Genomic DNA, 12,662 nt, shown 5'->3' with positions numbered 1-12,662 from the left:
CCTTGTCTGCATCATATAAGCAAGAAACCACAGTATCTGTTTGCTATTTTAACAAAAGACTGGCACAGATATTTAATATTGCGTTAACTTGTGGAAAAAGGGGAGAATATGTCTCCTTTAAATCTCAGGAAATTGAGTTTCTCGAGTTTTTCAGCCCCTGCTGGAATAAATGGAGATTGATTATTCCTTTCTATTGATTTGAAGCGCTCGAATTTTGATTACATTCCATCAGTCGTCGTAGTTTTACCCTCAGCGACAGCGGAACAAAAAAAGCTTAGATGATTTCCGGGTCGGCGGTTATTGTGGGGGGGACAACAACCGGAAGTCAACAAATGCTTTTTGTAGCGTTAGCTCTCTGCGCACGTGAAATCAGTGAAAGTCGGTGTTTTATTTGTTTCTCAAGTATTTCGATCAGTTAACAAAAATGTCTTCATTTGAGTTCTTGGGAAATGTAGTTAAAAAGCGAGTAACAGCTCCGGAGGAGGATATCTTTGGAAAGCTTGAAAAAAATGCCATCAAGGACGAAGAAGAGTTCTATTGTCAACAAGGACTGCTGGATCGGAGCCTGAGACCCGAATTGAAGCTACACAGGATAGGTAAACGAAAAGTCATTATACATTAATAAAACGGAAGATTTGACGGTCAATTTATCCATATTTGATCAAACGGTAACTCTTTTCCTCCTCCTTGTTTAAGGACTTTCAATGGAAACAAGACCGCAAGGGCTTTTTTGAAATGCTCCTCTTAGAAAGGATGCTTGCCTGTACTTGTACTGTAATACATGCTACTGTCTGACTGTACTTGTACTTTAACATTCTATCTAATAAATGTATGGATCATCATTATCATCTGCGTCTGTGTCATCACAATAGCGTCACACTCCTTTTGTTCTCTGTCCCTCCAGATCGCCCACAGCGTCATGTCTGTAAGGAGGAGGAAGAAGAGGAGGAGGAGGTCCCTGCTGACCAGCAGCTCTGGAACCAGGAGGTGAAGTCCAGCATGAAGCAAGAGGACCCAGAGCTTCCTCACCTGAAAGAGGAACTGGAGGAACTCCTCACCAGTCAGGAGGGAGAGCAGCTTGTGCTGAAGGAGGAGACTAATGTCGTCATGTTGACTCCAGCTCATGAGAAAAATGACCGGAGTGAAGATCAGACTCTGTACATGAAAAATGAAAATGGTGCAGCAGAGACAGAGTCTGTCGTCAACATGCCGATTATAATCTCTGTGGTTGGAGCAGCAGACATTGACCTGCTGATCTCTAACAGCTATCACGTATCTGTCAGCCATGATGAGGGAGGTGAAACGAGCAGAAAAGATGTTGAGATTGAGCCCCAGTTTCAATCCCAGGGAAGAAATAACGCAAGTAAGAAGCCATATGTTTGTACATTATGTAACAAGGGTTACACAACACGCAAGAGCCGGAAAGTCCACATGAGAATCCACACTGGTGAGAAGCCCTTTGACTGTAAAACATGTGGGAAACAATTCATACAAAAATCTGATTTGAAAAAACACATGAGAATCCACACTGGTGAGGGTGAGAAGCCCTATGAATGTAAAACATGTGGGAAACAATTCATACAAAAATCTGATTTGAACGTCCACATGAGAATCCACACTGGTGAGAAGCCCTTTGACTGTAAAACATGTGGTAAACAATTCATAAAAAAATCTAATTTGAATGTCCACATGAGAATCCACACTGGTGAGAAGCCCTTTGACTGTAAAACATGTGGAAAACAATTCATAAAAAAATCTGATTTGAATGTCCACATGAGAATCCACACTGGTGAGAAGCCCTTTGACTGTAAAACATGTGGAAAACAATTCATACAAAAATCTAATTTGAATGTCCACATGAGGATCCACACTGGTGAGAAGCCCTATGAATGTAAGACATGTGGGAAACATTTCAGAGAGAAAAGTCACTTTATTAGGCACATGAGAATCCACACTGGTGAGAAGCCGTATGAATGTAAAACATGTGGCAAAGATTTGAAAGAAAACAGCAACATGAAAGTCCACATGAGAATCCACAACGATGGTTAAGCCTTATGATTGTCAAACGTTTGGTGAACAATTCACACAAAATTCTAATTTGTAAAGGCTTATGACAATAAAAACCGGAAACGCCTTTCAGTTACGCCAATGTTTTGAAACGCCACATGAAATGTGTCCACCCTGGGGGGAAGGCCTCCCTTTGACATATCTATGAAAAAATATATTTAGTATATGAATTGAGAATTTTTTGAGATTTTTGTAAGATGGAGCACAACGAGTTGGTCTCTTTCAGAAGGATTGCTGAGAATTGAACTTTGTCTTCAGGAACCTGTTGTGTAGAAATATTTGTTCTTGAATGTTGATTGTGTTGAATGCTTTATTCATGACTGTTATTCTGTTTGAATATATTAAAAATCACTTTGTTTTCTGACTGCAGATAAATTATTGAAAGTAGTCAGCAACCAGAAATGGAAGTTGTTACAAAGGACATTCTTTTAAAGGTCCCATATTATGGAAAAACTCACTTTTCCCACGTTTCTACACTATTATGGTGATTTTGGGTCCTTATCAACCCGAAAGCAGCTAAGAGAAAGTTAAAGTTAGACAATAGAAATGATAAAACCAGGGTTTGCAGGGTTAGGGCTCCTGGAGACCAGAATCCATCCCGTGACACAGATTCAGTCTCACTGTGGATCTGAAGGTGCAGGTTGACGCTTTTCAGAGGGCAGGATGGTTTGCGGAGGATTCTTTTGCACCGAAAACACGCTCTCCGCTCTCAACGTACTTTATGTCGTAAGTGTTTAATTTATTTAAATCTTTCTCGCTGATGGAAAGATAAGAACTTTAAGGCATCACGCAGTGGAACCCGTTTGTCTGACCGGGTTCCATGCGTGAACACCGGCGACAGGTGTTCACACACGGAACAGGTAATAAATCCGGTTTATCAATAGTAGTACTGTTACTGCAGTGACGAGAACAGATGCTCTTTGTTAAATTTAATATAAGCGATTTATGAATGTCTAAACATCTGAGAATTTAATTAAGACCTACAAGTTTCAGTCGAGACAAAACGATGCTGCGTTCGTGTCTCAATTAGAACGTAGGAAAATACCAAACTCTACAGAGAAAATTATTTCAATAATTTTTGCTCAGTAAAGTTATTTACTGATCAATGTGCCACTTCTCATTAATCGACATGAGCATGATTGGGTATTGTTATGGCCGTCAGCTCATTCCTGTCGTTTTCAGAGTTGACCACGTGACTGCACTTTCTTCCGTTTCTGTTGCCAAATTGGGATTAAGAAATTTAATTTCATGAATGAATTCGGGCTTCAGTCAGCAAGTATTTAGAAAGTAAAATGCTTTGTACGGGAAAAAAAAAAGATGGTTTCTGATGCAAAAGTGAAATTAGGTGACCTAAATTCAATTTCATCCTCGGATGGAAAACTGCCTTCAACACAGTAAAATGCACTTTTAAGAGTGAGACAAGGATATATATATATATATCTATATTTCTTTTGAAAAATATAATAATAAGTAATATTATTACTCAAAATGAAAAAGTAATTTGTTACACTACTCGTTACTGGTAAAAAGTAATATTATTACTCTAAGTTACTAGTTACTTTCCCAACACTGGTGATGGGTTTGTATCACGTCTCCTTCCCATGTTCCTGATTTTGGACATGAAGTCCTGAATGGAGGACAGGTCTACTGAAGACAGAATGAAAGAATGACACACGAGAACACATTTAATAATTATTAAATGTTGCTTTTATTTTTGTTTTTTTTAACGTTTTTGTTTCCCCCCCCCCCCCAAAGTCACTGACAAAATTGCAACAAACGTCTCAAACTGAGGATCGTGTCCGTTGCTATTCCAAATTAGCTGTGGAGGGAAAAGTTGTGCGCTGTTCTGGTGAAGTCCGTAATGATGAAAGCAGCTTTGACCGTACAAATAAAAAGAACATAAAGAACTCAGAAAGACTCCTCACCGGCATCCGGGGTCGTGACGCCGTGGGGTCAGGGTCGGCGTATCTCCGCGCGAGCCCTGGTCTGCTAGGCCGGACAAAAATGAGTGACTGAAGAACGATTCAGGGGCTCAGTAGCAGAACTGTGTGTGTGTGTGTGTGTGTGTGTGTGTATTTGTGACAGAAGGGCTAGGAAGTGCAGCACAGAACATTACATAGAACAGGCCAAGCACACAAAATGATTCCTTCCTGAGACATTGGCGTGTGTACAGTAACGACGGTCTTGATGATGAGCGTATTGACTGTGAAGGCGTTTTGGCATAAAGTGAGTCTCAGGGTCGAAAGATTCCCCGGATCTGGCAAAAAAAAAAATAAAAAATAAAAAAGCTACACATTTGTTTTTCTACCGCAGCTAGTCATGGGGAGATTTGTGGAACCTAGATGGACACGCATCACATTTGGAACATTCACTTGCCTGACCGCCGATGGAGCAGCGGGATCCCTACAATCTAGCCGTTCCCCATCCACTACAGATTATTGATCCATTCAGAGACTTCCCAGAATCACTTGGGTTTAATACAGTGTGTATGTACACCATTCTTCACATTTGAACTTTCTTTGAGGGCTGAGCTGCTACAGCACACTTTGACCCCTGCAAAGGCTACAAGGCGGCGTCTAAGCTCATCACTTTCAGAATCATTTTTGCTACATGGCCAAAAAGCTCTGCCCCGACTGGAGTGCTACGTTTGTCGTCTACTGTATTTAAAAAAAAAAAAAAAAAACATCTTTCGAAAGTCTATGGTGGGGAGGTTGAAAAGGGTTGTGAACGCCATATCCTGAACAGCCAGTGATTGGTTATTAAGGGTCTGTCCAGTATTTAGCAGGTCACAAAACATTAAAGAACTTCCTTCGGTAAAATGTGCTCACAATGTCTCTTCTCGCATCACAAACCTATAAACAAAACACAACGTTTTTTTTGTTTTTTTTTGTTTTTAAATCAGGTGAAGCCTAAAACTCTTCATAGTTTTTTTAAAGAAATGAATACAGCTTATATACACAAACTCAAAGGCTACTTAAAATACATCTCAATAATGAATCTTCAATAATCTGATTTCTTGAAAGGACCTGTGACCATATCATACAACCGAGTTCATACAATCATTCCCCCCCAATTCTCTCTTGAAAGTAAAATAAAGAAAAAGGAAAACAAATCCAACCTGGAATAGTCGGTGATATTCATTGCAACTTGTTTTCTGTGCACATTTCTCTCTGTGTGTGTGTGTGTGTGTGATGGCAAGAGATTAAGATCTTTTGCTTTTTCGTTAATTCGAGTAATGTACAAATGTGACAAAACTGAAATGTGTCTCTCAACGGGTATGAAAAGATTCAAACAGTGAAGGAGTACAACAATTCTAATCTCAGAAAGCATGTCCTCGTTTCCGCCTGGCGTTCTGTTCCGGACATGTCAGTCACAATAGTTCCTCAACTTGTCTCTATATATATATTCATATATCTTTTGTACGAAATCTGTTCTGTTGAAGTTGAAAAAAAAGAGAGAAAAGACCCAGAGTCTATGAGGAAGGGGGTCTTAACAGGAGTCCGATGCTTTGCAGTCCGCCTCAGAGTACAAGGGGATAGAGAAAAACAAAAGTGTCTGGTGTTCTGTCAAGTCAGTCGGTCTGTACGCAATGTTCTTGTTGCTATATTAGTCCCGCGGGGGGGCCGGACCCACTCTCAGCTCGAATCAAAACTGGTCTCCGCTGCCTCCAGATTTCTGTTCATGAGTATTCAGGAGAAAGTTGGAGAGGAGGGGAGCAGCAGTTGAGTCAAAGGTAGGAAGTGGAGGATGAGTCATCAGCAGTGTTTACGGTGTGGTCTCTCAGGGGCAACTGGCCCCAGCCTGTGCCTCCCCCCTCCCTACGTTAGGATGGTACTCCAGAGTGAGGGAAAGCAGATCAGGAGGTGAGGATTTGTGTTGTAGCAGAGGAGGACGCTTGTTCTGCTGAAAGACCCCCCCCCCCCTTCTCCTCCTCCTCCTTTGCTCTCCTCTTAAGAACGTCAGAGGAGGAGACTGAGAGCATTGTGAGGAAACATCAAAATGTGGGTCACGACTAGGGAGACTGCGTCGCGGGACTGCTTTGGGCAGAGCTAGGTGACAGGCTGGGGCTGCAGCTGCCTGGGGGGGCACCACTGGGCCGGCTGCCTGCAGCCCCACTTTCCAGACCTTCTGAGTTCTCCAGCATCTCCTGGATGAGAGGAGGCATGGATCCGGGGATCTCCATCTTCAGGGTAATGACACGCTCAGCTCCTGAATGGACATGGAAGAAAAATGTCAATGACTGAATTTCACGCAAAATAAATTGAGGGATTCCTTCCTTCTCTTCAACACAGTAAAACCCTGACACACGAATGTCCCGAGACACGAGCAACTTCCAGATGCCGGCTCTAAATGGCCGGGGGCGCTCCGAGCACAATCCTCAAACAGAAGGATGCTGTCAAGAACACAAATCCTTCCAAAGGCAGAACTATTATGTCTAAGTTTATGTAAGTGCACCTGTAAGGTACAATTACTGTATAAAGTATAAACTGTTTAACTCTCTCTCCCTCTCGCCTCCTCGCACGGCACACCGCTGTTAGCGCTATCGTCTGTTTCAAAGGTAAAAATCATAAAAACATATTTTATATTACAGAAATACTGTATTTCATTTATTATATCATTCTGTGTGTGTATCTAAACAGCAATTCAAAACGCTTTTCCCATTATTAGCGTTGATTTGAGTGTTTTTAAACTGCCGGAACAGATTAAATCGTTTTCAGTTATTCAGTTAAAATGGATTTGACACACGACTGATTTGAGTTACCGATTTGAGTCCAGGAACGAATTATACTCGTATGTCAAGGTATTACTGTACAAGAAACTGAGATGTGTGATATAGTAGACCTTTAGCACTGATGCTTCTCAGGTCAGTGATCTTCATCAGCATCTTGGGGAACATATGCGGCTTGTGGGGCCTCCTCCTCCTCACGTAAATCTTCAACGCCTCCAGGAGGGGCTCCTGCAGGATGTCCACCTTCTCCGCCTGTTCCAAGTCCTGACGATCTACCAAAAGTACAGAGAAAATAATCTTAGTTAGCCACCAGGTGGAGAGTAACGGAAGTCAAACGGTGGCTTGTTCGATGGCCTTTTCACATTTAGAATTGTCTACAATAAGCTTTGACTTGTCGTACCTCCACAGAGCAAACAGATGGCGCTAAGCAGTCCCGTCTCCGCATCATCCATTTCCAGAGGGAGGAGCTGGTTGGCAAAGGCAAAAACCAGGTCGGTGAGGGGTCCGAATCCAGCGTTGTGCATCTGGGTTCGGTTTAGCGTGAGTCCATCTGAGAAAGTCATGGTGTCTTGCTCCGGCGTGTAGCGCGTACAGATCCGGAGAATCTGGAGACGGGGGGGGGGGGGGACAGAACAGGTAACCGACTTGAACCGCTACTGGTCAGTGAGGTAAAAACACGAGGCCGTTGCTCTCACCAGGATGTCCAGACAGGCTGCTTTAAGCAGCGTGATCTGATCGGCGATGGTGAGCGTCGTGAAGCCGGGCAACTGCTTGGCGAACTCCACCGTCTTTATGATGCACTTGGTGGAGAGTTCACTGAACTTGTCCCACAGGTCTACGTCTAAGGCGACGCGCGTCTCTGAGCTGTTGGTCTGGAGGAGGGGAAATGTCTCTTAGTCTCACAGCAAACAAGACAACAACAACAACAAAAACACACGTTGCCAGCGTCGCCACTGACCGTAGTGTATTTTCCCAACTGGCAGAGTGAAGGGAAGGTTTCCTTGTGCGCCTTGCGAACCCTGTCAATCATCTGCTCTGTGTCGGGACTCAGCACGTAGCTCTCGGTGCTCTCCTGCTTCTTCTCGTCCTTTTTCTTCTTGTTCCGGTCATTTCTCACCGCTGGAGGGGGGGGGGGGGGGGGGGGGGGCAAAGGGAAGATGGATGGAATTATGACATGTGACTAACCTCAAATGTATTTAAACAGAGCGGTTCCTTAGCTACACTGTGTAACCTTATATTGTTGATGTCATCACAAACGTTTTCAGGAAATAATCCCTGCCACAAAAAAGCGAATAGATTTGCCTTTCAGATTACTCAGTGGGAGAGAACGCTCTGCCTGCAGCAGCGTCCCTCCTCTGATCTGCTGCCTCAAGATGAATGTTGTGACAGCTCCCTCTAAGAAGCACCATAGTAATGGTGGTTTGGGGGGGGGTCCTTGGAATAATCCAACGTGGTTTCCCTCTGGGCAATCTGACTGGGAACGGTGTGCTCACCCCAAATGACAAAAACACTAGGCGGGGTGTTTAGCATTGGAATCCCATTACAGCCTTGATCCATTTCTCCCAAGCCATCCAGACTCATGTGCAGTTTAGCTATGGGGTGTGTGTGTGTGTGTGTGTGAGACGGGTGGGGTGCTCGCTGATAAATAGTGGTGGATGGAGCAATCCATAAGGCTGACAAATTGCCACAGCTTTCATTAGGGGTCCTGGCTAATCTAATAACATAATATGACAAATATCCCTCCTGTAATGGTTTTAAAGGGGCATGGCTGGGGGGGGGGGGGGATAAAACCCTCCCAGCTCGCTCTCCTGGTCGTACAATGCATGGTCCTCCTTCCTCATCCTTTCATTTCTTTCTCACCGGTCCACCCTATCTCCCCTTTTACAAATTGTATTTCTCGTGCTTGAAATGATCCCACTTTCCTGAACTCATCGCTATCAACCCTTGGGGTGGCCTGAATTTACCAACCTAAAATCAGATTGTCTTGTCTTAATCCTAACCCTGACCATTAAGGGTGAGAGTGCTGGGGGCTGATGGGAGATCAGTGTCTGTGACAGAGGGGCATGGCCTGAGGCCAGAGAGAGAGAGAGAGAGAGAGTGAGAGAGATGCTCTACTCGGTGCTGCTGCTCATCCATCAGCCCGGACAGAGGCCTCCCTGTCTGGAGAACACGAAGAGGAGGAGGAGGAGGGAGGCGGGGCGTGGAAGTCTGATGCTGCACCGTGTTATTGCAGTGCTCAGCAAAAGAAGAAATGACTCCCCCGCTGTGCAGGTAGAGCATTGCATTAAGTTATTTCCATACATTTCATTGGCAGTCGCGTTGGCGTCGTCACGGTAACAGACGTAGCGACGCAGTGAAATCTGATAATTGTCCAAATTATACCGCGCGTTATTCTGGCTAAACTTTGTAAACAGCAAAAACAAGCAAAACAGCAAATTAACTCCCCGTTATATTTACACAAATGAGCCAATTAGGACTCAGAAAGCAGAGGAACGCCTGAAAAGAACTGCCCCAAGCTGCCCAACACATTTGGGCCAGCCCTGCTTTCGGTTCTGATTGGGAATCTGTGTTCTGTTTGCCAAGAGGGGAGGGCTGCAACAACGTTGATGTCCAATTAATTCACAGATATAAGTGGGGCATCCCGAGTGCCCCCACATTACCCACGCTGAAGAATTGGCAGCGCAATCATAAGCCGCGCAACACAATTTAATGAAGTCATTAAAGAACTATTAGGCACGACTGGCAATCTGTCATGGCGAATCGCCACATGCAATAACTTGTTGGGGGCCGGGGGGGGGGGGCAAAAATGAAAGAAAGAGTGCCCGGGTCTTTTATTATGGGCGACGTCTGTGTGCATGTTTCAAAATGTATTAGGAGAATACGAATGATAATGGGGGAGCGTGCATCCGGGATTGTTTGCGGTTACGTGTTCATCGCGTAAAAATGATTTACGAGAGCTGGCGTGTAGCATGCACAGTCCTATGACAGCACACACACACACACACACACACACACACACACACACACACACACCACTCTAATTTGTTCTCATAGTGGATTTTCAGCTGCAGATAATACAGTTTGTTAGTGTCTCTGTCTGTGTGTGTGTCTGTGTGTGTGTGTGTGTAAGAGACAGTGAGAGGTAGGCAGACAGGGATAATTTGTGTGAGGAAAATTAAAGCAATGGCAGCTCGTCCATCACACAGATTAAATTCAATGGAAAGATAAAAATGTCAATGTTGGCCCTGCTCCTGCCGCTCGCAGCGCCGATCGAGCCGCCGTTGACATTGATGAAACTTTCTCTCTCTCCCTCTGTCCTCCAGCCTTTTTCACCCCCCCCCCCCCCCAACTCAAGCGTTTCATTCTCACTCACACTGGGTCCAGTACTTTCATCTTTCTCTCCTATCCCGCCTTACAGGCTGATTTTATCCCACCCTTGTGCTTTTCTCCATCATTCATCGAACATTTTCTTGACTTTTATTTCTGTTTTTCGATTGCTGACACGTTCCTCGAGGAACATGCTAGCAAAACCTTTTGAGATTTCAGGAGGGAGGTACTTGGGTATGATGACCTCTCAAAATCGACAGAAAGTCAGTTTCAGTGATTTCACATCTTAATAATAAATATATTAATGACATTTCTATGAAGTCTCGCTAAAAGGATAACGACAACATATGCTCATTTGGGGAATAAACGGGAACGTCTTCACTTCGCCTGATTGCATTATTAGACAATTTAAAATGCATATACATTTAAAACAACTTGATATTCAACCTCTGACCCCTGCAGAGGTACCTTATGGCCCTTTGGAGTTGTCGCCACCCCCATGTTAGGAATCACTAGACTGGGTTACATCTTATAAACATAAATCATCTTTCATTCATCTTCTTTTGCCGCTGTGTCCGTTACCGGGTCGCAGGACGTGCTGGAGCCTATCCCAGCAGTCAACGGGGGCAAGAGGCGGGGCTACACCCTGGACAAGTTCATCGCAGGGCTATAAATCATCGTATATGAGTGTAAACTTTAATAACAAGATTTAGAACATTAATCTTAGTCTTCTTTGGACACTTGACGGCTGAGGCTATGCACCACTAAGCTTCCAGGCACAAGCGCACACACACACACACACAGGCTCATTCTGATGCAGTCTTGCTTGGCATTGCCACCTGGAAGTGAGCCTGGCAGTCATCTGAAGCCGTCTACCGGCAGACACAAGGTCACCAGATGTCCCCCCCGCCAGCAGCAGCAAGCGGGTCCACCTTCTGCGAGTGTCTGGTTTTTAACAAGCTGAGAGTTTTTATTCATTCCAGTTTGCCTTTGATTTTAACGTGTGCATAATGTGAAGCACATTTGAAGCTTTTTTTTGTGCCTGTACACATGTGTGTGCTTGTGTCTGGGAAAACAAAGAGGGACTTCCTGTTGGCCTCAGATGTCCAGACTCTCCTTCACGAACCCAGACCGGTTTCAAAAGATGAGGATGTAAAACGAACAATGTGCGCCCTCGTCCACAAAACGTCCATCAGAAAAAAGGTTACAGCCTCGATTCCCTTTAGAAACCCACTCGGTGCTGTTTCACTCATGCAGTACTACCTGTCCATCACTAGATGGCTCTCTAAGTCCAGCCTATCCACTAGCGGTGTGCTGCTGGTGTGTGTGTGTAAAAGAGCATTCTAACTATGATTAATGGCCCCATTGAAAGGCAAGGAGCTCAGAGGATAACTTATTTTACTGTAAGCCAGAGTGCGGTGGCATGGGGAGTGCTCCCTGCACTTGCTGGATCCAGAAAGACGGGGTAAATAGCGCTGGGAAGAAAGGAAGCAAAGAGGGAAGCGATGGAGTCGTCTGCAAGCACCTGTCAGGAGGAGGAAAGCCTGGCTTTTCCTATTTCTGAGTATTTCTGAGGAAAAGTGTGTCTGACAAAACACATTCTTGAAATCTCTAGAAGTAGTCAGGGTGAGGTAAAAAAAAAAAAAAAAAAAAACCCTGCTGGCCTTTGTGTTTTCTGCAGTCACACCTCTTCCAATTACTTTATCAAGTCAGAGTGCTTGCTTTTGTGTGTGTGTGTGTGTGTGTGTGTGTGTGTCTGCACACAGCCTCCGGGGTGCGGTGATGGGAGCAGACGCCTGCTCTTTCACTCCCGGCAGGTGAGAACATATTCATCACAGAGGCCTGCCAAGCCTGGCGACACCCTGACTGTTATTGCCAGTCTGCATCATGGACGCCCTGTGTCTGGCTTTCACAGTGGATATTTCCTGCAAACTAAACCCACCGGGGGGGGGATTTAGTAGCTTTAAATATACCATAAAGACAGTATATATCCATATGCAGGTGCATCAATAGTAAATGCTCATGCGTTAACTTTCTAGCCCCTCCAGAATTTGATCCACTACAATGATATGGGTGCTCCGAGCTTCGGGCACTGCAGATGCAAGGCATTCTGGGTAGAACAGTGACTGCACTCACACTCCTTGGACATCCCGACTTCCAGGCACTTCTGTAGCCGACAGTACTGGCAGCGGTTGCGGGTGACTTTGTTGATGATGCAGTTCTTCTCCCGGTGACAAGTGTACACCATGTTTTTCTGGATGCTTCTCCTAAAGAAGCCCTGTGAGACAGAAACACAGAGGATGAGGGGGAGCGATGGTTGGGAAAAAGACGAGGCTCTTTACTTAAACAATAGGATAAATAAAGGAGGATAATGCCTTCTGGAGATGCTTCACAACGCCAGCTGAGATCATTGAGCCAGGAACAAAAAGGAAATCAGTTTTACCTGCAACTTTTAAATGAACTAGAACACAGAAAAATAGAAGATGCAAGGAGCCAACCATGTCCAAATAAAGGGAAGAAAAAAATGGAACACAATTTG

The 12,662-nt window shown here is 44.5% G+C and overlaps 2 protein-coding genes across 2 annotated transcripts; one reads left to right on the top strand and one right to left on the bottom strand.

Moving 5' to 3' along the window:
- Window positions 1-335: 335 nt before the first annotated feature.
- LOC137910263 (zinc finger protein 1 homolog) lies at window positions 336-2,413 on the top strand. Its single transcript, XM_068754705.1, has 2 exons — window positions 336-596; window positions 905-2,413. Exons 1-2 carry the CDS (start codon window positions 425-427, stop codon window positions 2,047-2,049), a joined length of 1,317 nt encoding a protein of 438 aa, XP_068610806.1. The 5' UTR covers window positions 336-424; the 3' UTR covers window positions 2,050-2,413.
- Window positions 2,414-6,063: 3,650 nt separating this feature from the next.
- raraa (retinoic acid receptor, alpha a) lies at window positions 6,064-12,386 on the bottom strand. The gene is made up of 6 exons (XM_068754777.1): window positions 12,260-12,386; window positions 7,755-7,915; window positions 7,492-7,668; window positions 7,197-7,401; window positions 6,910-7,068; window positions 6,064-6,276 (listed from the first exon to the last, which is right to left on the bottom strand). Exons 1-6 carry the CDS (start codon window positions 12,369-12,371, stop codon window positions 6,080-6,082), a joined length of 1,011 nt encoding a protein of 336 aa, XP_068610878.1. The 5' UTR covers window positions 12,372-12,386; the 3' UTR covers window positions 6,064-6,079.
- Between the last annotated feature and the right edge of the window lie 276 nt (window positions 12,387-12,662).

The sequence above is a fragment of the Brachionichthys hirsutus genome, chromosome 21 (assembly GCF_040956055.1).
Source record: "Brachionichthys hirsutus isolate HB-005 chromosome 21, CSIRO-AGI_Bhir_v1, whole genome shotgun sequence".
Classification (NCBI taxonomy): domain Eukaryota; kingdom Metazoa; phylum Chordata; class Actinopteri; order Lophiiformes; family Brachionichthyidae; genus Brachionichthys; species Brachionichthys hirsutus.
This window is presented reverse-complemented; position numbering and strand designations above follow the sequence as displayed.